Source organism: Nerophis ophidion, linkage group LG08 (assembly GCF_033978795.1).
Source record: "Nerophis ophidion isolate RoL-2023_Sa linkage group LG08, RoL_Noph_v1.0, whole genome shotgun sequence".
NCBI lineage: Eukaryota > Metazoa > Chordata > Actinopteri > Syngnathiformes > Syngnathidae > Nerophis > Nerophis ophidion.
In genome coordinates this window covers 25,447,977-25,473,517 of record NC_084618.1, presented here as the reverse complement: position 1 = coordinate 25,473,517, position 25,541 = coordinate 25,447,977, and the positions used below count along the sequence as shown (strand labels likewise).

At 38.0% G+C, this 25,541-nt stretch overlaps 1 protein-coding gene across 2 annotated transcripts in view; it reads left to right on the top strand.

Moving 5' to 3' along the window:
* Positions 1-25,541, top strand: part of thrab (thyroid hormone receptor alpha b) — a 285,769-nt gene that overhangs the window by 220,175 nt on the left and 40,053 nt on the right. Inside the window, exon 1 of one of the 2 annotated variants that reach the window (XM_061908104.1) lies at positions 7,211-7,307. The exons of the other annotated variant lie outside the window; for it this stretch is intronic. Within the exon in view, the coding sequence (XP_061764088.1) occupies positions 7,276-7,307 (32 nt within the window). The 5' untranslated portion in view covers positions 7,211-7,275. Of the gene's footprint in view, positions 1-7,210; positions 7,308-25,541 lie in introns of those variants that run through there. 2 annotated transcript variants of the gene reach the window in all.

The following is a 25,541-nucleotide window of genomic DNA, read 5'->3' as shown; positions in this document are numbered from 1 at the left end:
TTGAACCCATACGGGTTCAAATGCATCCCCGGCGCCTGGCAATCAATACCCATACCAAATTGTAGGTACTTTTATGTATGACTGTTAATAAATATTACTTTTTTGATAACAAAATCTCATTTTAAAAATGAGCTGATTATAACTGCTGTCCATCTTGCTTCATTATCACGTTTCTGAGTCTCATTTGCACATATGACACTAAGTTGCAATCACAGTCACAAGTCCAAAACATTAGATGGCAGTAGTGTATAGTTTATGGTGTTTTTTTCCCCCTTTGCGCCCTAAAAAGTGTTAATTCTGTAAGTAGTGTACTTTTTACGCACCAGTTGTTCGATTGTAACGCACATCTTAGTTGTAGTTTTCATTCACACATTTAGCCATGTAAAATGCTAATGCTAATCAGTAGCCATCAGTGAAATGCATTGTTGCAAAAACGTCAAATAAAAATGTGTTTATATATATATATATGTATATATATATATATATACACACATACGTACTGCATGTACACAGACACACGTATATATGTACATACCCCGTTTCCATACGAGTTGGGAAATTGTGTTGGATGTAAATATAAACGGAATACAATGATTTGCAAATCATTTTCAACCCATATTCAGTTGAATATGCTACAAAGACAACATATTTGATATTTAAACTGATAAACATTTCTTTTTTTTGCAAAAAATCATTAACTTTAGAATTTTATGCCAGCAACACGTGACAAAGAAGTTGGGAAAGGTGGCAATAAATACTGATAAAGTTGAGGAATGCTCATCAAACACTTATTTGGAACATCCCACAGGTGTGTAGGCTAATTGGGAACAGGTGGGTGCCATGATTGGGTATAAAAACAGCTTCCCAAAAAATGTGCACCCCTTTGTCCACAACTGCGTGAGCAAATAGTCAAACAGTTTAAGAACAGCGTTTCTCAAAGTACAATTGAGAGAAATTTAGGGATTTCAACATCTACGGTCCATAATATCATCAAAAGGTTCAGAGAATCTGGAGAAATCACTCCACGTCAGCGGCATGGCCGGAAACCAACATTGAATGACCGTGACCTTTGATCCCTCAGACGGCACTGTATCAAAAACCGACATCAATCTTTAAAGGATATCCCCACATGGACTCAGGAAGACTTCAGAAAACCACTGTCACTAAATAAAGTTTGTCGCTACATCTGTAGGCGCAAGTTAAAGCTCTACTTTGCCAGGCAAAAGCCATTTATCAACAACATTCAGAAGCGCCGCCGGCTTCTCTGGGCCCGAGATCATCTAAGATGGACTGATGCAAAGTGGAAAAGTGTTCTGTGGTCTGACAAGTCCACATTGGAAACTATGGACATTTGTGTCCTCAGGAACAAAGAGGAAAAGAACCATCCGGATTGTCATAGGCACAAAGTTCAAAAGGCAGCATCTGTGATGGTATGGGGGTGAATTAGTGCCCAAGGCATGGGTAACTTACACATCTGTGAAGGCACCATTAATGCTGAAAGGAACATACAAGTTTTGGAGCAACATATATTGCCATTCAAGCAACGTTATCATGGACGCCCCTGCTTATTACAGCAAGACAATGCCACACCACATGTTACAACAGCGTGGCTTTATAGTAAAAGAGTCCTGGTACTACACTGGCCTGCCTGTAGTCCAGACCTGTCTCCCGCTGAAAATTTTGGAGCCTAAAATACGACAACAGAGACCCCGGACTGTTGAACAACTTAAGCAGTACATCAAGCCAGAATGGGAAAGAATTCCACCTGAAAAGCTTCAAAAATGTGTCTCCGAAGTTCCCAAACGTTTATTGAGTGTATTTTATAGAAAAGGTGATGTAACACAGTGGTGAACATGCCCTTTCCCAACTACTTTGGCACGTGTTGCAGCCATGAAATTCTAAGATAATTATTGTTTGCAAAAAAAAAAAAAATGAACATCAAATATCTTTTCATTGTATTCCGTTTATATTTACATCTAACACAATTTCCCAACTCCTATGGAAACGAGGTTTGTACATATATGTATGGATGTATATGAACATACATATGTATACATAAACATATGTATATATACTCACACATATATATATGAACAAAACACAAATTAATTTATATACACACATATGTGTGGGTGTGTGTGTGTATATATATATATATATATATATAATTATATATACTGTATATATAATTATATATATAGGTGAATGGCTACACTAAATTGGCCCTAGTGTGTGAATGTGAGTGTGAATGTTTTCTGTCTTTCTGTGTTGGCCCTGCGATGAGGGGTCGACTTGTCCAGGGTGTATCCCGCCTTCCGCCCGATTGTAGCACCAGCGCCCCCCGCGACCCCAAAGGGAATAAGCAGTAGAAAAATGGATGCATATATATATATATATAATATACATGTGTGTATATATATATAACTTTAAGAATGTAAAATAGTTGACTATTGTTGTTATTTATGATCCTAATTAAGCACTGTATTATTTGTTTTGATATACTGGGATGTTATCGTACACTTCTGTTCTCTTTACAATTTAGAGTTACTTCATGGCAGCTGATGCAACATTTACATTACGTTGTTGCACACTGATCTCAAATACTTGCAACTTTTTATCCTGGTTCGATACCATGAACGGTGAATACTGACGACTGAAGTTCTGGTAGTGTGGCAACCCTCGGTCTGTCCAGGGGAGGTTTTAATGGTCCGCGGAGGGCTCCTAAAAGTGTAAACAAGCTTCAGGTTTTCCTTCCCGCGAGGATGTCCTGTCACAGAGCGCTAACGAGCATTGTTGTTTGTCTCCACGGCTGTGGATTGTGTGACTGATTACATCACAGGTCCATTGTGCGCCGGGGGGGGGCCATAGGGGCGGGGTGCTTGAAGATCAAGTTAGGTACTGAATGAGGCTGTGCTGGAGCCGAGCGCTTGTCCTACTCAATACAGGCAGCGGACTGGGACCTCTTGTCTGTCCCTGGGTGTCAATCTCATCATGCGTTTTGATATGATACCAACTATTTGGACAAACACTTTCTCTATTGTTATTGTTTACCTCAGGGGGCACCTTCGCTTTCTTTTATTACTGATTGTTTAGCATGTCAGGAAAACTTTGTAGCAGGGCTGCGTAAAACATCACTTTTACATTCTTAAAACAATGTGAAATACATAAAAAATGTTTTTGTTTTGTTTTTTTTACACTGAAATAACAAATTATCTGGGGTAGATGTTGATATTTTTTTATTTTCAAAACCAATACTTTTTTTTTTTTTTTCAAACTTTAAGACTCTTCTCAATATCAGTCCCAGGGACCGAGAAGGTTAAAAATAAGTCATAAACCACTATTTTTTTCTACACTTAAATCTCTACATCAACATCAGATCTATCTGTTGATATACAGTTTTTGTTTGTTTTGTTTTTATGTTTTATGCCTTGTTTGATGAAAAAAAAACTGTTTTTATGGCAAAAACACAAAATATGCAATTTTTTTCCCACATTACAAAAAAAGTGGAATATTGAATAGGTCAATAATTCATAACAACATTGATTATTATATTTTATAGTAGCAAAGGTTTAAAAACAAACCCCAGCATTTTTTAATAGTATTTTTCTTTGTTTTATTTTTTTACATGAATTACTTTTTTTATTGTTATTTATTTATTTTATTTAATAGTAAAAAAAAAATTGCGGCATTCGTTATGGACACCACTGATCTAGAAGCTTATTGAAAACAGAGCGTATGCGTATTATAATGATTTTTTAAAAAGTGGAATATTAAATAGGTCAATAATTCCTAATGACATTGATTTAAATTCATTATTATATTTTTTGTAGCAATATTTAGTTTTTGTATTTTATTGAAAGCAGAGCGTATATGTATTATTATGAAAATAGTTGAAGTAAAGATTTTTCTGGTTACTTCCTTACCTACTATTTTACCTTATTTCATCTTTATTGTACCTTCTATTTACCTCTTACCTGCCTAATTTTTACTTTTCTGTACCTTGTTTACCTTCTTTTACCTTACATTCAAATGTTTACCGTTTGTTTACCTTTTTACCTCTATTGACTTTTTATTTATATTCTATTCAAATTATTTGATCTTTTCGTGCCTTTTTACCTACTTCTACATTTTACTTATCTTGCTTTTTTACCTTCATTTACCTGCTGTTTACCTGTTATGAACCTTTTATTCACTTATTTTACCGTCTACTTACCTTCTTTTGCCTTTTATTTAGACGTTCATCTTTTGTTTATCTTATTTTATATTTATTTACCTTATTTTAGCTGTTTTGTCTTCTATTTACCTTCCTGTACCTTCTATTGCGTGGCGCAGTGGTAGAGTGGCCGTGCGCAACCCGAGGGTCACTGGTTCAAATCCCACCTAGAACCAACCTCGTCACGTCCGTTGTGTCTTGAGCAAGACACTTCACCCTTGCTCCTGATGGGTGCTGGTTGGCGCCTTGCATGGCAGCTCCCTCCATCAGTGTGTGAATGTGTGTGTGAATGGGTAAATGTGGAAGTAGTGTCAAAGCGCTTTGAGTACCTTGAAGGTAGAAAAGCGCTATACAAGTACAACCCATTTATCATTTATTTATTTTCTTTTTTCAACCTTATTTTCCATTTATTTAACTTTGTTTTTGAACTTCTATATACAGTACGTCTTTACCTTCCAATCACCTTCTTTTACCTTTTTTGCCCTCTATTTACCTTGTAATGACCTTATTTTACCTTTAATTTACCTTTTTACTTCGTATTTACCTTCCATTTACCTTTTAATTTCCCTTATTTTCACCTTCTTTACTCTGTCTTGTCTTTATTTTACCTTTTTTAACTTCTTTTACCTTCTTTACCTTCTTTTTACCTTTCCCTTTAATTTACCTTTTTTCCTTCCTTTACCTTCCATTTACCTTCTATGCACCTTCTTTTATCTTCTGTTACCGTTTATCTTATTTTACCTTTAATAAACTATTTACCTCCTTTTGCCTGTTTTGTCTTCTATTTACTTTCCTGTACCTTCTATTTACTTTTTTTTTTACATCTGTATACTGTCTTTACCTTCCATTCACCTTCTTTTACCTTTTATGTACCTTCTTTTACCTTTTTTGCGCTCTATTCACCTACCTGCACCTTCTATTTACTTTTTTTTACTTTCTGTTTACCTTCTTTTACTGTTGATTTAGCTTTTTTTTTTAACTTCTCTTTACATTCTTTTCCTTCGATTTAGCTTCTTTTAAGTTGTATTTACCTTGTCTCATCTTGTTTACCTTCCATGCACCTTCTGTTATCTTCTGTTACCGTTTATTTATCTTATTTCACCTTCAATTGATGTTATTTTACTTTTTACCCTTTTTTACCTTCATTTACCTTCTGTTTACCTGTTAAGAACCTTTTGTTCACTTATTTTACCTTCTATTCACATTCTTTTACCTTTTATGTACCTTCTTTTACCTTTTTTTCCTTCTATTTACCTTTTTTTACTTTCTCTTCACCTTCTTTTACTGTTGATTTAACTTTTTCTTACTTCCAGCTACTTCTTTTCCTTCAATATAGCTTCTTTTAAGTTTTATTTTTTTATTTACCTTGTCTCACCTTCTTTACCTTCTATGCACCCTCTTTTTTCTTCTGTTGCCATTTATTCATCTTATTTCACCTTCAATTGATGTTATTTTACTTTTTACTCTTTTTTACCTTCATTTACCTTCTCTTTTCCTGTTATGAGCCTTCTATAGACTTATTTTACCGTCAACGTACCTTCTTTTACCTTTTATTTACATGTTCATCTTTTGTTTATCCTATTTTATAGTTATTTACCTTCCTGTACCTTCTATTTACCTTATTTACCGTTTAACTTTTTTTTGTACTTCTGTATACCGTCTTTACTTTCCATTCACCTTCTTTTACCTTTTATGTACCTTCTTTTACCTTTTTCTGCCCTCTATTTACCTTCCTGAACCTTCTATTTACCTATTTTTACCTTCTGTTTATCTTCTTTTCCCATTGATTAAACTTGTTCTTACTTCTCTTTACCTTCGAATTAGCTTCTTTCAAGTTTTATTTACCTTGTCTCACCTTCTTTGCCTCCTATGCACCTTTTTTTACCTTTTATGTACCTTCTTTTACCTTTTTTTGCCCTCTATTTACCTTCCTGAACCTTCTATTTACCTTTTTTACTTTCTGTTTATCTTCTTTTACCATTGATTAAACTTTTTCTTACTTCTCTTTACCTTCGAATTAGCTTCTTTCAAGTTTTATTTACCTTGTCTGACCTTCTTTGCCTCCAATGAAGTTTCACATGCAACTGTACCTTCTCTTACCTTATAATTGCCTTCTTTTACCTTTTTTTGCCCTCTATTTACCATCCTGAACCTTCTATTTACCTTTTTTTACTTTCTGTTTATCTTCTTTTACCATTGATTTATCTTGTTCTTACTTCTCTTTACCTTCGAATTAGCTTCTTTCAAGTTTTATTTACCTTGTCTCACCTTCTTTGCTTCTCATGTACCTTCTTTTACCTTTTATGTACCTTCTTTTACCTTTTTTTGCCCTCTATTTACTTTCCTGAACCTTCTATTTACCATTTTTTACCTTCTGTTTATCTTCTTTTACGATCGATTAAACTTGTTCTTACTTCTCTTTACCTTCGAATTAACTTCTTTCAAGTTTTATTTACCTCGTCTCACCTTCTTTGCCTCCTATGTACCTTTTTTTTACCTTATATTTGCCTTCTTTTACCCGTCATTGACCTTATTTTACCTTTTGTTTATCTTTTTTTGCAGTCCATATGTAAGCAACATTCACTAAACGATTCACATAATAAAAAAAAATGGAGGCTGTTCTAGTTCTAATGAATCGATTAATCGTAGCAGACCTGTGTTTCACATGCAACTAATTGTCCCCTGCAGGATACTCACAAGAACGATGACAGTGACACATCCTAAAGTGGGTGTTAATCAGTTCTCCCAGTCAGGATTGTGAAACATTTACTTCTCCTGTGTGACTGTGGACTCTCGCAGCGCTCTAACTTCCTGTCCCGCTGATCTTATTGGCATTTGAAGGCGTTCAATAATCAATGAGGTGCAATGAAGTCACTTTGCCCGTCGGGCCAACTCCGCCCAGCCGCAGGTGGAGCAAATCGGCGGCCGGCGGCGGGGGCGGGGCTGGCACGCAGGCCGAGGGAGGGGAGGGTTTGATGCGAGCGCGAGCGTGCTAAACTTAGACGGGCTGCTGAAGGGAAAACCTGCTTGAAGTTCCGCTGGGAGCCGAGCGCTTGTTTGCCATGCTGATCCTGCAACCTCGCTGCGTCACCAGGTCAGCGACGACCATCTTTCGCTCCGCTTGCCTTCCTTTTTCTCACTCCTAAGTCGGCTGCACAACATCTGCTGTGTGTGTGTGTGTGTGTGTGTGTGTGTGTGTGTGTGTGTGTGTGTGTGTGTGTGTGTGTGTGTGTGTGTGTGTGTGTGTGTGTGTGTGTGTGTGTGTGTGTGTGTGTGTGTGTGCACACAGTTGTGTTTCTGAGATAAGTTCAGGTTACTGAGACACCACGTGAGGTTCTGTGTTGCAACCAAAGCGCTTGTGTGTGTTTAAGTCTACGTGTGTGTGTGTTAGTTTGTTGTGTGTCTGTGTAGGTTTTAGCATTATGCAACCGTGACTCAACTTGAGACGCACACATTCCAAAGGGACTGATTTGGATTGTGTCAGCTTTGTTGTTGTTGTTGTTGTGGTGCTACTATTCCTGCAGACAAACGAGCGCGGCCTTTAAAGAAGTGCACCCTGCGCGAGGGGACCCGGACCAAAAAAACGATCCGCTCTTCGCCCGTTTGTCGTGTCACATGACGGTCGGTCGCTAAAGGACATTCCTCGCGTCAACCGCAGCGTCTTTTTTTTTTTTTTTTTTTTTTTCATGCTCAACTTCCAAGAAGAGCTTTTGGATGATTAGTTTGCTTACTTCCATATGGTTCAAGTGTGTATGCACAATATAAATAAGTCAAACTACTAGGGCTGCGAATCTTTGGGTGTCCCACGATTCGATTCAATATGGATTCTGGGGGTCGCGATTCGATTATGTATAGATTTTTTTCGATTCAACGCGATTCTCGATTCAAAAACGATATTTTTCCGATTCAAAACGATTCTGTATTCATTCAATACATAGGATTTCAGCAGGATCTACCCCAGTCTGCTGACAGGCTAGCCGCGTAGTAGATTTTTTTTTAAAGGACAATGTTTTATCAACTGATTGCAATAATGTAAATTTGTTTTAACTATTAAACAAATCAAAAATATGACTTATTTTATCTTTGTGAAAACATTGGACACAGTGTGTTGTCAAGCTTATGAGATGCGATGCAAGTGTAAGCCACTGTGACACTATTGTTCTTTTTTATAAATGTCTAATGATAACGTCAAAGAGGGAATTTTAATCACTGCTATGCTGAAATTATAACTAATATTGATACTGTTGTTGATCATATTCATTTTTGTTTCACTACTTTTTGTTTTTTCTGTGTCGTGTTTGTGTCTCCTCTCAATTGCTCTGTTTATTGCAGTTCTGAGTGTTGCTGGGTCAGGTTTGGTTTTGGAATTCGATTGCATTGTTATGGTATTGCTGTGTATTGTTTTGTTGGATTGATGAAGTGAAGTGAAATATATTTATATAGCACTTTTCTCTCGTGACTCAAAGCGCTTTACATAGTGAAACCCAATATCTAAGTTACATTTAAACCAGTGTGGGTGGCACTGGGAGCAGGCAGTGACTAGGATGGCGGAAGTGGGAATCGAACCTGCGACCCCCAAGTTGCTGGCACGGCCACTCTACCAACCCAGCTATACCGCCCCCTCTTTGATAAAAAAAAAACAAAACAAAAACGATTTTTAAAAAAATGATTTTTTTCCCACACCCCTACAATCTACCATATTTCTCGACATTATTTCACCAAGTACCACCTCCAAGTAGCGTGGTAAGCCTGAGTGTTCATTAAAACAAGACAAGGTTTTGTTCAACAAGTCAATTGAATGTTAAGTTAAAGTTAAAGTGCCGATGATAGTCACACACACACATTTGACCCGTCACCCTTCGATCAATCCATCAATGTTTATTTATATAGCCCTAAATCACAAGCGTCTCAAAGGGCTGCACAAGCCACAACGACATCCTCGGTTCAGAGCTCACAAAAGGGCGAGGAATAACTCACAACCTAGTGGGACGTCAATGTTAATGAGAAACCTTGGAGAGGGTCGCAGATCAACCCCTGGGAGGTGAGGGGAGCAGTGAGCTGCAAGCGGTGGCCGCGCCCGGGAGTAATTTTTTGGGTGATTTAACCCCTTTCCCCCCGTTTCCAACCCTTGATGCTGAGTGCCAAGCAGGGAGGTAATGGGTGCCATCTTTATAGTCTTTGGTATGACTCGGCCGGGGTTTGAACTCACAACTCACCGATCTGTTTATGGACAATGGAACATTGCACCGTTTCAGAACATAAAACACTGTCCTTTAATCACGTGAGTACCCAAAGATGGAGCGTCCCACTGCTTGAGAATCACTGTCCAAGGTCTTTCGCTTGTTAGTTTAACCTGAGGAAGACTTTTCCCTAGGGCGGGGAGATATCAATATATATCGCGATAGACACGTAATCGATACCAATTGGAAAATGCCTCGGATAAAACTTTTTATATTTTTTAAATTCCTCTTCGTTGGTGACGGGTATCACAGCCTATCAGGTGACAGTATCAACTGTCACGTTTGGTGGATTCTTTGCATGGAGTGAGAAGAGAAAGTCAAAATGAAGAAATTGTGCATAAAAGAGGAAAAGTCACCTGGGCTGTTTTTTTTGGGGGGGGGGGGGGGGGGGGTGTTGTCAAAGAGACCGTAGTCAGACCAATGTGGTCTGTAAATGATGCAAAGCAAGACCGCTAAATATCACGCCACTTAAGCCGTGCTCACCCTTTAGAGCACAGCTGTAACTTCTTGCCACTAAACCTGAGTGTTTTTCCACACTTGTGCTGACGTTTCTTTTCTGCCCTGATAGCTGAAGCATTTGAATCAAATGTGTTTACATTTATTATATTTTCTCCTGCATCTTATTTTACATAGGTCATAAAAAAATTTCAATACTTGTCGATATCGACCGATATAATAATAATATTTAAATAATGAACGCATAACAAAAATTCCTTTCTATAGTTAAATAAGAATAACATGGCAAATTCATGTTACACAGCCGTTATTTCCTAGCACTAAACCGCAGAAAATAGTTTTTCTCAGGTTTCTCTGTTTACATTTTCACACTTGGCACTATTTTCTCACACTTTATGAAGCTTTTCTTGCAATTTCCTTATTTTTGCACCTTCATTGTAAGAGCTTATTGTTTAGTCTTCAGTGTGATTTTACTATTGTGTTTACATTGTTTGAGTGTTTTCCATGCTTGTGTTGGCATTTATTTTCTGTCTTGATAGCTGAAGCATTATATTTACATTAATTATATTTTCTCCTGCACCTCATTTTACATAGGTCATAAAAAATATCAATAATGGTAAATAATGACCGATATCATAATAATATTTTAATAATTGATGCATAACAAAAATGCATGTATATAGTTAAATAAGAATAAGTGGGCAAATTCATGTTACACAGCCATTATTTATTAGCACTAAACCTGCAGAAAATAGTTTTTCTCAGGTTTCTCTGTTTACATTTTCACACTTTGCACTATTTTCTCACACTTTATGAAGCATTTCTTGCAATTTCCTTATTTTTGCACCTTCATTGTAAGAGCTTATTGTTTAATCTTCAATGTGATTTTACTATTTTGTTTACATTGTTTAAGTGTTTTCAACGCTTGTGTTGGCATTTATTTTCTGCCTTGATAGCTGAAGCATTATATTCAGAGGAAGGTTACGTTTCTATCAAAAATATTTACATTTATTATACTGTAGTTTCTCAAAGTCATGAAAATGTGTCAATAATGATCAATATTGACGGATATAATAATAATATTTTAATTATTGATGCAAAACAAAAAATCATTTATATAGTTAAATAAGAATAAGAGTGCAAATTCATGTTACACAGCCGTTATTTCCTAGCACTAAACCTGCAGAAAATAGTTCTTCTCAGGTTTCTCTGTTTACATTTTCATACTTTGCACTATTTTCTTACACTTTATGAAGCATTTCTTGCATTTTCCTTATTTTTGCACCTATATTGTAAGAGCTTATTGTTTAGTCTTCAATGTGATTTTACTATTTTGTTTACATTGGTTGAGTGTTTTCCATGCTTGTGTTGGCATTTATTTTCTGCCTTGATAGCTGAAGCATTATATTTATATTTATTATATTTTCTCCTGCACCTCATTTTACATAGGTCATAAAAAATATCAATAATGATAAATAATGACCGATATCATAATAATATTTTAATAATTAATGCATAACAAAAATGCCTTTCTATAGTTAAATAATAATAAGAGGGCAAATTCATGTTACACAGCCGTTATTTATTAGCACTAAACCTGCAGAAAATAGTTTTTCTCAGGTTTCTCTACATTTACATTTTCACTCTTTGCACTATTTTCTTACACTTTATGAAGCATTTCTTACATATTCCTCATTTTGCACCTTCATTTCAAGAGCCTATTGTTAAATGTTCAATGTGATTTTACTATTTTGTTTACATTGTTTGAGTGTTTTCCACGCTTGTGTTGGCATTTCTTTTTTTGCCTTGATAGCGGAGGGCATTATAATCAGAGGAAGGTTACGTTTGAATCAAAAATATTGACATTTATTATATTTTCTCAAAGTCATAAAAATGTGTCAATAATGATTAATATTGACGGATATAATAATAATATTTTAAAAATTGATGCATAACGAAAAATCATTTATATAGTTAAATAAGAATAACAGGGCAAATTCATGTTACACAGCCGTTATTTCCTAGGACTAAACCTGCAAAAAATAGTTCTTCTTAGGTTTCTCTGTTTACATTTTCACACTTTGCACTATTTTCTCACACTTTATGAAGCATTTCTTGCATTTTCCTTATTTTTGCACCTTCATTGTAAAAGCTTATTGTTTAGTCGTCAATGTGATTTTACTATTGTGTTTACATTGTTTGAGTGTTTTCCATGCTTGTGTAGGCATTTATTTTCTGCCTTGATAGGTGAAGCATTATATTTACATTTATTATATTTTCTCGTGTACTTCATTTTACATAGGTCATAAAACATATCAATAATGATAAATAATGACCGATATAATAATATTTTAATAATTGATGCATAACAAAAATGCCTTTATATAGTTAAATAAAAATAACAGGGCAAATTCATGTTACACAGCCGTTATTTCCTAGCACTAAACCTGCAGAAAATAGTTTTTCACAGGTTTCTCTACATTTACATTTTCACACTTTGCACTATTTTCTTACACTTTATGAAGCATTTCTTACATATTCCTTATTTTACACCTTCATTTCAAGAGCCTATTGTTAAATGTTCAATGTGATTTTACTATTTTGTTTACATTGTTTGAGTGTTTTCCACGCTTGTGTTGGCATTTCTTTTCTGCCTTGATATTAGAGGGCATTATAATCAGAGGAAGGTTACGTTTCTATCAAAAATATTTACATTTATTATATTTTCTCAAAGTCATAAAAAATTGTCAATTCTGATCAATATTGACGGATATAATAATAATATTTCAATAATTGATGCATAACAAAAAATCATTTATATAGTTAAATAAGAATAACAGGGCAAATTCATGTTACACAGCCGTTATTTCCTGTTTTCTCTGTTTACATTTTCACACTTTGCACTATTTTCTTAGACTTTATGAAGCATTTTTTACATTTTCCTTATTTTTGTACCTTCATTGTAAGAGCTTATTGTTTAGTCTTCAATGTGATTTTACTATTTTGCTTACATTTTAGTTCCATGCTTGTGTTGGCATTTAGTTTCTGCCTTGTTAGCTGAGGGCAATATAATTTGAGACTTCCGGTTCCGGGTCAACGTGAATGACTGCTCGCTGACTGCTCTTGTTGCAAAAAAGCTTTCGATACCGTCGATCATAATATTTTATTAGAGCGTATCAAAATACGAATTGGTATGTCAGACTAAGCCCTGTCATGGTTTAACTCTTATCTTACTGATAGGATGCAGTGCGTCTCCTATAACAGTGTGACCTCGGACTATGTTAAGGTAACGTGTGGAGTTCCCCAGGGTTCGGTCCTTGGCCCTGTACTCTTCAGCATCTACATGCTGCCGCTAGGTGACATCATACGCAAATACGGTATTAGCTTTCACTGTTATGCTGATGACACCCAACTTTACATGCCCCTAAAGCTGACCAACATGCCGGACTGTAGTCAGTTGGAAGCGTGTCTTAATGAAATTAAACAATGGATGTCCGCTAACTTTTTGCAACTTAATGCCAAAAAAACGGAAATGCTGATTATCGGTCCTGCTAGACACCGACCTCTATTTAATAATACAACTTTAACATTTGACAACCAAATAATAAAACAAGGTGACTCTGTAAAAAATCTGGGTATTATCTTCGACCCAACCCTCTCCTTTGAGTCACACATTAAAAGCGTTACTAAAACGGCCTTCTTTCATCTCCGTAATATCGCTAAAATTCGCTCCATTTTGTCCACTAAAGACGCCGAGATCATTATCCATGCGTTTGTTACGTCTCGTCTCGATTACTGTAACGTATTATTTTCGGGTCTCCCCATGTCTAGCATTAAAAGATTACAGTTGGTACAAAATGCGGCTGCTAGACTTTTGACAAGAACAAGAAAGTTTGATCATATTACGCCTGTACTGGCTCACCTGCACTGGCTTCCTGTGCACTTAAGATGTGACTTTAAGGTTTTACTACTTACGTATAAAATACTACACGGTCTAGCTCCAGCCTATCTTGCCGATTGTATTGTACCGTATGTCCCGGCAAGAAATCTGCGTTCAAAAGACTCCGGCTTATTAGTGATTCCTAGAGCTCAAAAAAAGTCTGCGGGCTATAGAGCGTTTTCCGTTCGGGCTCCAGTACTCTGGAATGCCCTCCCGGTAACAGTTCGAGATGCTACCTCAGTAGAAGCATTTAAGTCTCATCTTAAAACTCATCTGTATACTCTAGCCTTTAAATAGACCTCCTTTTTAGACCAGTTGATCTGCCGCTTCTTTTCTTTCTCCTATGTCCCCCCCTCCCTTGTGGAGGGGGTCCGGTCCGATGACCATGGATGAAGTCGAGACCCAGGATGGACCGCTCGTCGGGACCCAGGATGGACCGCTCGCCTGTATCGGTTGGGGACATCTCTACGCTGCTGATCCGCTTGAGATGGTTTCCTGTGGACGGGACTCTCACTGCTGTCTTGGAGCCACTATGGATTGAACTTTCACAGTATCATGTTAGACCCGCTCGACATCCATTGCTTTCGGTCCCCTAGAGGGGGGGGGGGGGTTGCCCACATCTGAGGTCCTCTCCAAGGTTTCTCATAGTCAGCATTGTCACTGGCGTCCCACTGAATGTGAATTCTCCCTGCCCACTGGGTGTGAGTTTTCCTTGCCCTTTTGTGGGTTCTTCCGAGGATGTTGTAGTCGTAATGATTTGTGCAGTCCTTTGAGACATTTGTGATTTGGGGCTATATAAATAAACATTGATTGATTGATTGAATCAGAGGAAGGTTACATTTGGAAATCTGTAAAAAAAAAAATATCTAAAAAATAAAATGATAAAATATATATATTTAATATAAATGATTAAATAAAAAATAAGAAAATAAACTATAAAATGTAAAAAAAATATGTATTACTGGAAATATATATAAAATTAAAATAAATAAATAAAAATAAATATAAAACCTATGTAAAAATGGTTCTTATTTTCCATAGGTCAGTGGTCATAAAAATATCAATAATTACCGGTATCGACCGATATGAAACACTTATTTGGTGATACACTTTTCAGCTCAGCCCTACTTTCCCCTTTGTTTTGCTCTTCAGGAATGCTCAGCTGGTGATTGTTCAGTATTTCCATGTGTGCTTTTGTGGCCTGGATAGTGTAGCTGACATAAAACAAAACTCGCTGGGATGCAGATTGTGACGTCATGACCGTGTTGTCGTGCCGCAGCAAGTCGGGTGAGTCCGTCAGACAAGCCCGGGATGTCCCCGTCATAACCTCCCCGTTTTGCCGTGGAAGCTGTCGTATTTTTTTGTCCTTCCGTCTCCCGTCGTCCTCCCATTGAAATTGTTTCCCGTACATTTCCTCTAATTTCCTTGGCAGTCGGTGCTTGTCAAATAAAAATGTTGACAGGTGTGTTTATGTACTAGTTTGGTCTCTATGACGGCGAGTTCAAGTGTCAGAACTTAAACCTGAATACAGTCGTCCCATGCTTTATAGTGCTTCAAATGTTATGGTTTTACTACGCCGCAAATATTTTTAAAGCATATTCGACATATTTTTGGTCTAAATTCAGTGTTCAATTAATATCAATTATTGCTGTTATTGTATTAACACGTGCAATGTTTACAACACAGAAGCTAATCTCGGCGCTAGCTTTACTGCAATAATCCAGTTGACCCATTTTTGGCTGAACGTTTTTGGCATGCACATCGTCTTCAACTACTAGGTAATGATCAGTGGTGCTAGCAATTAACATCGCTAGCTAGGGATTAAAGGTGCTATGGTATCGTCAGTCCATTGTTATGTGTACAGAAGGAGGAGGCGGCACTAACAGGAGAGACGTCGTTCAAAATCTATACATCTATATATATATATATATATATATACACAAAATAAATGAAGTGTGTGTATTAATCCTAGATGTGTATGGTGTGCGACTATGTGTAGGAATTAAATGCCTACTGAAATTAGATTTTCTTATTCAAACGGGGATAGCAGGTCCATTCTATGTGTCATACTTGATCATTTTGCGATATTGCCATATTTTTGATGAAAGGATTTAGTAGAGAACATCCACGATAAAGTTCGCAACTTTTGGTCGCTAATAAAAAAGCTGTGCCTTTACCGGAAGTCGCAGACGATGACGTCACATGTTTGATGGCTCCTCACGTCCTCACATTGTTTATAATGAGAGCCTCCAGCAGCAAGAGCTATTCGGACCGAGGAAACGACAATTTCCCCATTAATTTGAGCGAGGATGAAAGATTTGTGGATGATGATATTGATAGCGAAGGACTAGAAAAAAAATATATAAATAAAATAAAGTCAAAACAAAAAAAAAGCCGATTGCATTGGGACGTATTCACATGTTTTTAGACACATTTACTAGGATCATTCTGGGAAATCCCTTATCTTTCTATTGTGTTGCTAGTGTTTTAGTGAGATTAAATAGTACCTGATAGTCATAGGGGTGTGTCCACGGGTGTCTTGACGCCAGTGTCTCTGGGGAGTCGACGGCAGCTTTATGGACAGCGCAAGCTCAGCTAATCTCCGGTAAGAGGCGACTTTTTACCACAATTTTCTCACCGAAACCTGCCAGTTGACAAGTGGTCGGGAACCTGGTTCGCTTGACTGCTCTGATCCATAGTAAAGCTTCACCTACGGGAATTTTAAACAAGGAAACACAGTGTGTTTGTGTGGCTAAAGGCTAAAGCTTCCCACCTCCATCTTTCTTCTTTGACTTCTCCATTATTAATTGAACAAATTGCAAAAGATTCAGCAACACAGATGTCCAGAATACTGTTTAATTGCGTGATGAAAAGAGACGACTTTTAGCCGCAAATAGTGCTGCGCTAATATGTCCCTTGCAACCCGGGACATCACGCGCACGCGTCATCATTCCGCGACATTTTCAACAAGAAACTCTGCGGGAAATTTAAAATTGCAATTTAGTAAACTAAAAAGGCCGTATTGGCATGTGTTGCAATGTCAATATTTCATCATTGATATATAAACTATCAGACTGCGTGGTCGATAGTAGTGGGTTTCAGTAGGCCTTTGAATGAGTCTTTAGAGAGAGGTGCGGGAGTCCAAGGGGGCAACAAGACAAGCTTGGAGGTCCGTGAGCAGGCAGGACTTCGGGGGCTAAAGCGAGGCGTCGAAGGTCCGGGTACAGGCGGGGAGTCGAGAGCCAAGAGGCAGTCAGGGAAGCCGAGGGAACAAGGGGAGACGGGACACATAGCTCCTCACACAGGAACGGAGGTCTGCTGTTGGAACGACATGGAGGACACGAGACAATAAACACGACGGGGTGGTGGGAGAGCAGGTTTGCATAGAGTATGGTATTTGGTATAGTGTTTTTCAACCTTTTTTGAGCCAAGGCACATTTTTTGCATTGAAAAAACGCGGAGGCACACCACCAGCAGAAATCGTTAAAAAACGAAACTCAGTTGACAGTAAAAAGTCGTTGTCGCAATTCTTGGATATGACTTTAAAGCATAACCAAGCATGCATCAATATAGCTCTTGTCTCAAAGTAGGTGTACTGTCACCACCTGTCACATCACGCCATGACTTATTTTGAGTTTTTTGCTGTTTTCCTGTGTAGTGTTTTAGTTCTTGTCATGCACTCCTATTTTAGTGGCTTTTTCTATTTTTGGGGGGTATTTTCCTGTAGCAGTTTTATGTCTTCCTTTGAGCAATATTTCCCACATCTACTTTGTTTTAGCAATCAAGAAAATTTCAGTTGTTTTACTCCTTCTTTGTGGGGACATTGTTGATTGTCATGTCATGTTCGGTTGTATATTGTGGACGCCGTCTTTGCTCCACAGTAAGTCTTTGCTGTCGTCCAGCATTCTGTTTTTGTTGACTTTGTAGCCAGTTCAGTTTTAGTTTCGTTCTGCATAGCCTTCCCTAAGCTTCAATGCCTTTTCTTAGGGGCACTCCCCTTTTGTTTATTTTTGGCTTAAGCTTTAGACACCTTTTTACCTTCACACTGCCTTCCGCTGTTTCCGGCATCTACAAAGCAATTAGGCTGTCACCGACTGATATGGAAAAGTATTACACGGTTACTCTGCCGAGCTCTAGACAGCACCGACACTCCACAACAACACATAATTTGCACACTATAGTTACCGGTTTGCAAAAAACATTTTTTAACCCAAATAGGTGAAATTAGATAATCTCCCATGGCACACCAGACTGTATCTCACAGCACAGTGGTTGAAAACCACTGGTATACGGCTTACTGTACAGGACAGGTAGCTACGTTCTGGCGCGAGATAGCAGGTTGTGCAGGCTCATGAAGGCAGGTCCTCTGATCGGTGACAGGTGCACTGATTGCTGGCGATTGATTGCAGCTGCTTGCCTGGCGCGCTCCCGAAGATGAGCGCAGCGCACAAATCAGTCAATCAATCTTTATTTATATAGCCCTCAATCACAATTGTCTTAAAGGACTGCACATACAACAAGGACATCCTCAGTTCAAATCCCACATCAGGGCAAGGAAAAACTCAACCCAATGTGACTATGAGAAACCTTGGAGAGGATCCAAGGATCTAGTAATGCCACTTTTTGTAGCAACGCTTTTGCCCCACACTTGACAAATTACGGTTGTCTGTTCGTCATCTTCCCGCTTAAAGCCAAACCACCGCAAGACGAAGGACCCCCTGTTGTTTTTCTTGGGGAATCAATTCTTCCTTGATTTGTTACCAGATTCGCACATTCTCTCTCTTGTATTACCACTCGCACCACAGCTGACGCCACCCATGCCGCTACATCGTTGCTCCGCGAGGGCGTATACGTATGTGACGTATGTAAGAAGGTGCGCTTGTTTTATAGGTGAGACAAGAAAGAGAGTGGGAAGAGCCTGTAGTGTAATGCCAGCAGCTAAAAACAACTGCGTGAGAACGTATACTCGAATACCACAATATAGTCATTTGCTATATCGCGATATATCGAGTATATTGATATATCGCCCAGCCGTAGTTTGAATTGACAATTGGTATTTCGGAATTTTGGGAAAACCAGAAATTTTTACGGGAAAATAAAGGAAAATTTGTGGTCCCGACGAAGACGAATGTTTTGAAGGTTTAATGGTAAAAAAAATTTGGAATTTTCAGGAAAAACTGTGATTTTTGAAAACATCGATACTTGCACAGTTGCGTTAGATCAGGGGTGTCAAAATGTGGCCCGCGGGCCAAATGTGGCCCGCTGTGTAATTTCATTTGGCCCTTGAGGCAATATCAAATGAACATTACAGCTGGCCCGCCGGTATTATACAGCGGCTGTGTCACTGTAACACCGCATTCACCGCTAATACTCATATTTGCCAACCCTCCCGATTTTCCCGGGAGACTCCCGAAGTTCAGTGCCCCTCCCGAAAATCTGCCGGCGCAACCATTCTCCTGAATTTCTCCCGATTTCCACCCAGACAACAATATTGGGGGCGTGCCTTAAAGGCACTGCCGTTAGCGTCCTCTACAACCACGTCCGCGTTTCCCCCATACAATTGGGGGGGCCGGGCAAGTCACATAATATCTACGGCTTTTCACACACACAAAGTGAATGCATGCATACTTGGTCAACAGCCATACAGGTCACACTGAGGGTGGTCGTATAAACAAGTTTAACACTGTTACAAATATGCACCACACTGTGAACCCACACCAAACGAGAATGACAAACACATTTCGGGAGAACATCCGCACCGTAACACAACATAAACAAAACAGAACAAATACTCAGGACCCCTTGCAGCACTAACTCTTCCGGGACGCTCTATTAGCCTGTGGAAAAAGTTAATGTTGATATTTACCTCAGAAGGCTGCAAATAAAAAAGAGGCATTTCATTTTTTATTTAAATTGTATTTAATATACCATTGATGTTTTATTGTTTGTTTTTTTGAAAGTTGATTTTGTACTATTTTGCATTGCTTGTTCCATATTCAGTGTTAAAGCAAATCAGTGTACCAAACTGAGCAATAATTAACGTTTTATTCATGCGCTTTCTCTTGCTACTTCAAGGCTTGAATGTTTGATTCATTCATTATTGTTATTTTATTTTACAATTTATTTTTAGCCGGTGGAACAAGTTTATTTTGATATTTACCCCAGAAGGCTACAAATAGAAAAGAGGCATTCCATTTTTTATCTAAATTTTATGTGATATGCCATTGATATTTTTTTATTATTATTATTTGAAACTCAATTTTGCATGTCACTATAAAGTTATATAAGCTTTTGCTTGTTCAATATTCAATGCAAAACTTGTTTGGGTCCCTATTAAAAAAGTTAATTTGTTCAACCTTGGCCCGCGGCTTTGTTCAGTTTTACATTTTGGCCCTACTCTGTATTTGAGTTTGACACCTCTGCTTTAGATGAATGTGTTGGTGTTGGAAATTTTCAAATCGACTGAAAAATGTTGACGTAGTAACATTGAGAATTGGTATTTTGGAATTTTGGGAAAACCAGAAATTTTTACGGAAAACTTTTTTTTTTAACTTGTCCCAACTAAGAGGAATGTTTTGAAATTGGAATGGTCAAAAACGGTTGAAATATGTGGACTGCGGAAACTTACCAGCAAGAGGTGAAAATAGGGCCTTTGGAAAACCGGGAATTCCTGGAATTTTTTTGAACTTGTTCTATTGATTGTCCAAGGTGAGTGGAGTGGTTAGTAAATCGGGTGAGAAATGTGGCAGTTATCCATGTTTTGAAAATTGGCCTATTCATTTTCAATAGACAAAATGTCCCGGAGAACCGGAATTTCTGGGTAATCCGGGATATATATATTTTCTTATTATTTTGGGGCGCTTACAATTCCGAGCTGAACGTTTTGATACTTGACCGGTTCCGATAGGATGAAAACTGTAGGCTGTTGTCTCCGGCAAACTTTTGCAGTGGGATAATGATTATAAAAACTACTGCAACACACTTCTTGTCGGGATCCCCGGCAAGAACATCCGAAAGCTAAAATACATACTTCCAGAATAGTGCTGCTAGGATCCTGACGAGAGTGCGGAAATACGACCATATCACACCAATTTTCATATCCCTTCACTGGCTTCCTGTTCCACTCAGGATTGAATATAAAATCTCCCTACTAACCCACCAGTGCCTGCATGGAAATGCCCCCCTGTACCTCAAATAACTACTCACCCCCAAATCCTCCACACGACACCTCCGCTCCAAACAGGCTAATCTCCTCCAAGGACAAAGCTACAAACTATGGGAACCGAGCTTTCTGCTCCGCAGCTCCCAGTCTGTAGAATGCTCTCCCTGACCACTTGAGGGCACCACATACTGTGAATGCTTTTAAAAATGGCTTAAAAACCCTTCTTTTTAAAAAAGCCTTTTTTTATAGATGTATGCATACTAGTTATAGCTATTATGCTGTTCTAGTTTTTATTTTTATTAATTTTTATTATCATTATTATAATTATTTTTATTTAATTTTTTTTTTTAATTTAAAATACACTGTAGCACTTTGAGGTTGTTTGCTCAATGTGAAGTGTTTTTTTTTTACAAATAAAATATATTATTATTATTATTATTATCATTAACTAAAAAATTCCTGCGGAAATTTTGATGGGCCTGCTATCTGTGGTTGCATATGGTTCAATTTTAATATTGTTGTAAACTTGCTATATAAATAAATGTTCCTTGCCTCGCCAAGTTTCACATTCCAAAGCATGGCAGCAGGACTATAATTATAATAATGATAATAATAAATAGCTGATTTTTGTGGTGTAGAATTCTACATGTAATGAAAGTAACAATATTCCAGTGGGCCCAGGGGGGCCTTCTTCAGTGGAAAATTTCGGCCCCGAGATCAAGGAGATTAAGAACCCCTGGGGTAAGGACATTTTCAGTTCACAGTCTTTGGAGATGTTGTCCAAGTTGACAAGCTGCTTCCAGTTTCCTTCAGAGGGAATTTACGAGCGTTCTAGATCTGGAAGGCAGGAAGTCAACGTATCTGACAGCCAATCAGAATCCAGAGTGACATTCTGGGCGGCATGAGAACATCATTAAGTACCAATGTTGTTTCCCTGGCTGCAGGTGTGCAGGTGAAGACATTCTGGGGATGACAACGTTGACCTTCAGGCATTTCGCTTACATGCTCGGAAGAACTCGTTCTTTGTGTGCGTGCTGTAACTGAAGTCAACGTTACATCATGTCCTTTTGTTTACCAATGCTTGGGTAGAAGTCATAGATCATTGGTCACTTTAAAGAAGAGCTGCTCTTTTTATCATTCTCAAAGAACATATGTTTTTCTTTTTTTTCATGCATTCTAAATCCTGAAATATGGCAAGTACGAGGTGGCTAATAGGAGTACGCTATTGCTCCTGTAAGGCCCTCTAAAAAAACATCCAAAAACCGCCAACAAAACTCCATTTACATGTCGTGATATTGTTATCGCCATTATATTGGATCAACTTTGGACTGGACTCTCACGGTTATGTTAGATCCACTATGGTTTGGACTTTCACAATATCATGTTAGACCCGCTTGACATCCATTGCTTTCGGTCCCCTGGGGGGGAGGAGTTGCCCACATATGCGGTCCTCTCCAAGGTTTCTCATAGTCATCATTGTCACTGTAGATTATCAGGACTATCTAGGAGATCGCAAAAAGCCGCTGCCTGACCAGGGCTCAGAAAATCTACAAAGACTCCTCCCACCCCCACCAAGGACTGTTTTCACTGCTGGACTCTAGAAAGAGGTTTCGCAGCCTCCGAAGCAGAACCTCCAGGTTCTGCAACAGCTTCTTCCCTCAGGCCGTAAGACTCTTGAACGGATCATAATTAAATTATCCCCTCAACTCCCCCCAAAATGGATTAACTCGCTGGAATAAAAAAGACAATATAACATACATCCATAAACATGGACGCATGTGAAAAAGTGCAATGCATTTATCTGTACAGTAATCTATTTATTTATAGCTGCACCTTATTGCTTTTTTCTTTTTTTTCATCCTGCACTACCAAGAGGTAATGCAACGAAATGTCGTTCTTATTTGTACTGTAAAGTTCAAATTTGAATGACAATAAAAAGGAAGTCTAAGTCTAAGTCACCGACGTCCCACTGGGGTGAGTTTTCCTTGCCCTTATGTGGGCTCTACCGAGGAGGTCGTTGTGGTTTGTGCCGCCCTTTGAGACACTGGTGATTTAGGGCTATATAAATAAACATTTATTGATTGATTGATTATTGTAAGCGCTAACGCAGACCAACTATTTTTCAGAGCGCTCACTAGCTTATGCTGCTTTATTGACATTCTGAGCAGCTGCATCGCCTCTGAGTTGGCGAAAGTTAATTCTCGATGACAAATCATGCCTTTCACCTGGATAGTAGAAGGTTCTGGACGTAAACCACTAAGTTGGTCAACTTTGACATCCAACTTAGGCCCAAAGATGGCGAGAAAGACACAAAAATATTTTTTGAAAACCTGTTTGTGTGGATTATGATAAATTGTTCAGGCAAACATCCCTTCAGTCTTTATCACCTTGGGAGCTGACATTGCACAGTAAGTGATTTCTTTATTATGTTTGCATGTCTTGTTTCGCACTTAGCAATACTGCTACATGATGCTTGGTGTTGCACTGAAGCTGAATCTGTTTAGCACACAGCTTCTAAAACTATTCCTTATGTTATGGAAAAAACATTTTAAATGCAATATCTCAAAGCAATTAATACAAGGAGTGTCCTAAAAATATATTTTTGAATGAATCGATTAAAAAAAAATCTAAAATGTATTTTAAAAAATGACAAATCGTGAAATATAGCAAGTACATGGTGGCTAACGATGCAGCTAACAGGAGTATGCTATTGCTCCCGTAAGGCCCTCTAAAAAAACATCCAAAAACCACCAACAAAACTCCATTTACATGACGTGACCTGCATATTAACCAAATATTAGCAGTATCGTTATTATAAGTGCTAACGCAGACCAACTATTTTTCAGAGAGCTCACTAGCTTATGCTACTGTATTGACATACTGAGCTGCTGCATCTCCTCTGAGTTGGCGAAAGTTAATTCTAGATGATAAATCTGTTGCGATCCGCTGCTCGGATCATTCCAGATTGTTATTTTGTTCCATTTTTTATATCACATTTCAGTAGTTTGACCTCCTTATTTCCTGTTTAGTCTGTCCGGCACACCTGTTTTACTAATCATCATCCTTATATAAGCCAGACTTTTCTGTTCAGTCATTGTCAGACTCTAATTTGCTCTCAGGCAACAGTTGATGTCTTGTGTTTCATTCTATTACTCGCTAGCTCTCGCGCTGCAGGTTATTTCATTCCTAGCTTTCATGCTAGTCATTTTGTTTTCCCTTTTTGTGCCTTTGTGCCAAATTTAGTTTTTCTATTCATATTCCTAGCTTCCATGCTAGCGCCATTTGTTTGCCTTTTTTATTAGCACCAGTGTTTTTGTTCTTAGCCTGTTTTGAGTTAAATAAATCTTTATTTCTTACCTCAAGCTGTGTTCTTGCCCGACGCATCCCTGGAGGAACAAATCCGGCATCGTTATGCCGCACAAGCTCCACAAAATCATCTGGATAGTAGAAAGTTGTGGACGTTAACCACCGAGTTGGTCGACTTTGACATCCAATTTAGACCCAAAGATGGCGAGAAAGGCAAAAGTTAATTCTAGATGATAAATCGTCTGGATAGTGAAATGTTGTGGGCGTAAAAGCACCAAGTTGGTCAACTTTGACATCCAACTTAGACTCGGAGATGGCGAGAAAGACACAAAAATACTTTTTAAAAAACGTTTTGTGAGCATTATGATAAAATGTTCATCGGTCTTCATCCCAGTGAGAGCAGACATTGTACAGTAAGTGATTGCTTCATTATGTTTACTTATTTACTTACTTGTTTATTATATTTACTGAGCTGCTGCATCGCCTCTATGAGTTGGCAAAAGTTAATTCTAGATGATAAATCATCTGGATAGTGAAAGGTTGTGGGCGTAAAAGCACCAAGTTGGTCAACTTTGACATCCAACTTAGACCCGGAGATGGCGAGAAACACACGTAAAATACTTTTACATTTTTTTTGTGAAGATTATGATAAATTGTTCATGTAAACAAACACTCAGTCTTCATCCCGGTGAGAGCAGACATTGTACAGTAAGTGATTGCTTCATTTTATTTCCTTACATGTTTATTATATTTACTGAGCTGCTGCATCTCCTCTGAGTTGACAAAAGTTAAATCTAGATGATAAATCACCTGGATAGTAGAAGATTGTGGACGTAAACCACCAAGTTGGTCGACTTTGACATCCAACTTAGACCCGGAGATGGCGAGAAAGACACAAAAATACTTTTTAAAAAACCTTTCATGAGCAATTATGATAAATTGTTCATGTAAACATACCATCAGTCTTCATCCTAGTGAGAGCAGACATTGTGCAGTAAGTGATGGCTTAATTATGTTTACTTTTTTACTTACTTGTTTATTATATTTACTGAGCTGCTGCATCGCCTCTATGAGTTGGCAAAAGTTAATTCTAGATGATAAATCATCTGGATAGTGAAAGGTTGTGGGCGTAAAACCACCAAGTTGGTAAATTTTGACATCCAACTTAGACCCGGAGATGGCGAGAAAGACACAAAAATACTTTTTTAAAAAACCTTTCGTGAG